Source organism: Diceros bicornis, chromosome 15 (genome assembly GCF_020826845.1).
Source record: "Diceros bicornis minor isolate mBicDic1 chromosome 15, mDicBic1.mat.cur, whole genome shotgun sequence".
In the NCBI taxonomy this organism is placed as follows: Eukaryota; Metazoa; Chordata; class Mammalia; order Perissodactyla; family Rhinocerotidae; genus Diceros; species Diceros bicornis.
In genome coordinates this window covers 33,195,532-33,200,525 of record NC_080754.1, presented here as the reverse complement: position 1 = coordinate 33,200,525, position 4,994 = coordinate 33,195,532, and the positions used below count along the sequence as shown (strand labels likewise).

Here is a 4,994-nt window from a genome sequence, read left to right as displayed (position 1 = left end):
ATCAAGTTCCTCATTTTAGAAGTTGAACATCTCTGTCTAGTTTCTTTCTCATCTGCTCTCCCTGGAGGTTTGAAACACACTGAAGACATGGAGGTCTGTCACTCTAAATAAATCTTTGTGTTGCTCCAATGCTGTATAATTATATATTCAAAGATTGTTTTCCATGGAACTCAAATTGATGCTATGTTTATGCATAATATACTTGGTATTCTAAAATGTTCTGAAATATTATTTATATTGTTTAATAATAAAGCATAAAGTGTATTATGAATATATTAGTTGAGGTATATGTACTTGATTGGCATAAAATGTTAGGCTAGCTAGAATATTAACAGAAAACAAGTAATTGTTCTTTAATCTTATGATCTCTTCATATATCTATATCGTAAGATTGTTGATTTTTTAAGCACTTACAGAACACTTTTATTTGACAAACGTTATGCAATTTCCCCAAAGCTCTAACCCTTAATCGAAGATTTCTTCAAGGATAATAAATACCTTGAAAAAAGTATTTTCGGGGTAAGAGGAAGGGATGAATACATGGAGCACAGAGGATATGTAGAGCAGTGAAAATGCTCTGTATGATGGTGAAGGGGAGCAGAAGAGGCTGCCCCAAAATATGCCACTTTGGCATATTGATTATTTTGAATTAAAGTTACTTGAGAAACAGCTGGTGCAAAAGGACACTCGGACCCTCCTTTGTCCCCCTGAAAGCAGGAAGTAAAACTCTCATATGAAGCTACCCTCCCTGTGCTAGGAGAGTAGAAGGCATCATTATCACTAGAGAGATGGAATTTAGGGCCAAGAAGGCTGTATAAACAAACCTTGTTACTTCAGTAATTTACTACCCCAAGCACAAACTTCTTTGTCTTGTCACTCTTCACAAATTTATTGTTTCTTTGTCTAAAAGTTATAAAAGCTGCCTGCCTTGATCACTTCGAGTTTCATATTTCTATGGACTCCCATATGTACAAATTTAAATTTGTTTTTCTCCTGTTTATCTGTCTTATGTCAATTTAATAATTAGGCCAGCCAAAGAACCTAGATGGGAAGAAGGAAAAAGTTTTCCTCCCCTACAACGGATACATGTCATTACACATTTGTCCAAACTCACAGGATGTACAACATCAAGAGTTGTACAAAGTCCAAACTATGGACTTTGGATGATTATGATGCGTCAACGTAGGTTCATTGATTGCAACACATGTACCACATTGGTGGGGGATGTTGATAATGAGGGATGCATGTGTGGGGGCAGGGTGTACATGGGAATCTCTGTACCTTCCTCTCAACTTTGCTGTGAACCTTAAACTTGCTCTAAAAAAATAAAATCTTAGGTGGCTGGTCCTTTGGGCCCTTGTGGGCAGATGCCAGGGCTGCACCTCTAAGGCAGTCCCTCAGAGAAGTGGCCAGATCACAGCTGAGGTGATCCAGCACCTGGAGCATCCAGTGCTTGTGGAATTCAGCAGCCAAGAGGCCATGGCATATCTGGAGAAAGCCATTGCCTTTGCCAACCTGCTCCATGCTGTGGACATGGGTGGGATGGAGCCCATGAAGTCAGTACTGGAAGACAGATGTCTATACTTGAGATCCAACAATGCTGTAGAAGGCAATTGTGCTAAAGAACTACTACAAACTTCCATTTAGTTATGGAGGAGTAGTTTGTGTCCCCCTCCCCCTGCCCCTGGTAATATCTCTTTGCCAAAACTGGATGAACAAGAGCCCTTCTCACATGGCTGAGTAGTTAATCTTGGAAGGGGTATTCTGTGAACATGTGGAAGTGCCACTATATTATTTTGTTGAAAAAAATTGATAGTTAAATATTTTTTAGTAACTAACTCCTCTGAAAACAGAATTAGGAAAGATCTAGCCAAAACAAGGCAAAGAGTTTCTGATGCTAATAGATGTAAAAGGTATTGTCAATTTCCAAGGAAATGGATCAGGTATTTACTCATAGGCTGTTCATTACGGATGACATTATCCCCCTTTATCTCCTCCCCAAGAGACTGTTTATGAAACTGCTCTTGAGTGAATTTTTCTATTTAATTAGCTGTTAGACTTTGCATCTGATCACTATGTGACAGCCTGAGCTATCATTTTTAGTTGTTATTTCCATCCACCTGAGCAGGCTTTTCTCTTTATCGAAGACACTTGAATTTGTTCCTGGGTACCCCCTGTGTTCCAAGCAAGAGGGCTAACTATCTGCTAAGGTCTGAAGAGTGTTCAAAGTAGACTACACTTGGGAAATCCTAACCTTGATCCTTAAGCCCAAACTCATTCAGTTGTATACATTAAATAAGTACAGCTTTTTACATGTCAATCATACTCCAATAAAATGGTTTAAAGAATAAATAGTCTTAATTGAAAATAAATTTAAAAATATAATCTGAGGATGAAAATAAGTTAACATTCACCTTGATTTAAGAAAGCCAATAAATTAAAAAGCAGATATAGCTGTGGTTTATATTTACAAAGAATAATTTTTATGAGAAAAAGATATTTCACTTCACGAAAACATTCAATATGGGATTTGTACAGATGTCACTTTAGATAGCCCTGCTTAAACTGCATATTTTGTGTTGAAATATTATTGAAAGCTTATATGATGGGAAATAGTTTATACTGGGAAAATATTCAGATTCTTCTTTAAAAGTAACACACTTGGATAGAGATGAGATGCTGCAAAGCTTTGTGGGGAAGTAATACTGAGCAGATGTAGTCAGTTAATTATGTAAATGTCAGATCAAGCATCCATCTATAGGTGAAGTGGGTTAGGCAGAATCAAATGTCCTCTTAATTAGAAAAGGACAGTCTCATTTGGAAGTGGCATGTATAGATATAGGTGTCTTTCTAAATGAGTGGAATCAGAGCATCTAGTTGGATTTAAAAATAATGTTGCTCAAACTTGTCTCAGGTTTAGCACATAGCATGCCGTCCTTATTTTCTGTGGATATTAGAAGGCAGAAGAAAGCCTTCAAAATAACTCAAAACTTAAGTAATTATTGGGACAGGCTACAAGCCTGAGAATGTTTGATCCCAAAGAATATTAATTGCAAAGAGAATACTTAACAAACACCTGTATGGACATCACTCTGTTAAAATTGATCTACTTTATCATGATGTTATAAAAAATAATTTTTATCATGAAACGTAAGATTATAGGTAGGATTGAGCCCTCTGTGTGCTCCTCTTGCATTCCACTGCCTTCTTTTTCAAAAGGTACTAAATAGGCTTAATTTAGCATTTGTCAATACATTCATGGGTGCATCTATTTACCTCCAATATTTGCTTTCATCGAGAATGAATTGTATTATCTTGTATGCTTTAAGCTTTATATAAATGATATCATGCTATACACATTTTTTGCAACTTGTTTTTTTTCTATAATCTTATGTTCTTTGATATTCATCTTTGTTGATATATATAAATATAGTTCATTCATTTAAATTTCCCTGTAGTAGATCACATTATGAATATAATTTATTCATCCCTTCACGCGTTGATGAACATTCAAGTGTTTTTCTATCATAATGCAACAATGTTCCCTTTTAGTTCTTTTTAATCACATGCACATTTCTCTGGAAATTGTTTCATATCTTCAACTTTACTAGATATTGTCAAATTGATCTAAATGTATTTACCAGTATATGCTCGATTAAAGGAATGATCAGTTGTTTGGTTTCATTCTTAACGACACATATTATTGTGAAGTTTTACATTTTTGCTTGATATAGGTGAAATATTATTTTAGGTATAAATTGTCCGTTTTCTAAGAAGCATGAGCATCTTTCCACATTACTTGACCAATTAGTTATCCTCTGATATGAACCTTAACCATATTCTGTTAGATTGTTTTCTTCGTTCTTATAGATTTCTAAGATATAAATGTATTCTGGATAGAATATAGAGTGGCAACAGAAGCTAACAGACTTCTGGGAATAAATATATAGAAGTTTGCAAGTCTTTAGTGATGAATATGATAAAACCTTATTAAAATACATTAACCAAGGCCAAAACATATGGAAAGATATTTCTTTGTACTGTATGAAAGGCTAAGCGTCATAAAAATGGCAATTTTCTCCAGAGAAATCTATCAAGTCAATGTAATTCCAATCAAAATCTAAAAAGCACTTTTAAAAATGATACTTGATAATCTGATCCTGAAATTCGTATTGAATATGAAGAATCAAAAATAGCCGGGAACATTTTGCAGAAGAAAAACAGACTGGAAGGTGTATCAGCTGCCACTCATGCATCGCTCCAGAGCCTCTTGGCCTCCCAAACTCTTGTTCCAGCCACCTCTAAGGCAGCTCACTGCATGGTGTCCTCCATCGTGACCACACCTCCACTCATGCACTGACTGTGTCCTTCTGGACTCGTGCCTCAGGGTTTCCCTGCTCATGCCAAGATAAGGGACTCGGCTCAGCCCCAACACACAGACAACATGAAAGTGCATGAGAATAAATGCCTCGTGAATGAATACCTACCCTTTCCCCCCCTGCATGGACAGTCTTGCATATCCAGCAATCAGTTACACCGCAGGGCCCACCCTCCTTCCTCGCCTCACTCCCCTTGTCCTCACATCTCCTCCCTAGGATCGCACTGCCAATGAAGTTGTAGTATGTAAGCTTTCTGCTTTAGGCTCTGCTTCTTGGGAAACCCAGATTAAGGCAGAGGAACTCGCCTCTAAGATAGTCAGGGTTATTGTAAAACTTTGGTTATTAAGACAATTTGACATTGGTGCAGGGATGACAAATAGACCAATGGGACAGAGTAGAGTGACTCAAAACAAACTCACGCATACCAAGAAGCTTAATAAATAATGTAGGAATGTTATAAATTACTGGGAAAAAGATACACTATTCAACAAACTATAATGAAGCAATTATTTACTATATGAAAATAAATGGCTCCTTCCACCATAGATAAAAGTCATTTTTTGAGTGGATAAAAGAACTGAATAGGGAAAGCAAATCTTTAAACTTTTATAAGAA

The 4,994-nt window shown here is 36.4% G+C and overlaps 1 protein-coding gene across 1 annotated transcript; it reads left to right on the top strand.

Annotated features, from left to right (window-relative positions):
* Positions 1-1,117: 1,117 nt before the first annotated feature.
* Positions 1,118-1,647, top strand: LOC131414600 (glutamyl-tRNA(Gln) amidotransferase subunit C, mitochondrial-like). The gene is made up of 2 exons (XM_058555610.1): positions 1,118-1,182; positions 1,338-1,647. The coding sequence occupies exons 1-2, from the start codon at positions 1,118-1,120 to the stop codon at positions 1,645-1,647; spliced, it is 375 nt and encodes a 124-aa protein (XP_058411593.1).
* The last annotated feature ends 3,347 nt before the right edge of the window (positions 1,648-4,994 follow it).

Bases quoted from the DNA above. Each gene is read 5' to 3' on its own strand.
- LOC131414600 (XM_058555610.1), top strand. From the start codon at position 1,118: ATGTACAACATCAAGAGTTGTACAAAGTCCAAACTATGGACTTTGGAT. The intron at 1,183-1,337 runs GTAGGTTCATTG...ATAAAATCTTAG, and splicing joins GATGATTATGATGCGTCAAC to GTGGCTGGTCCTTTGGGCCC.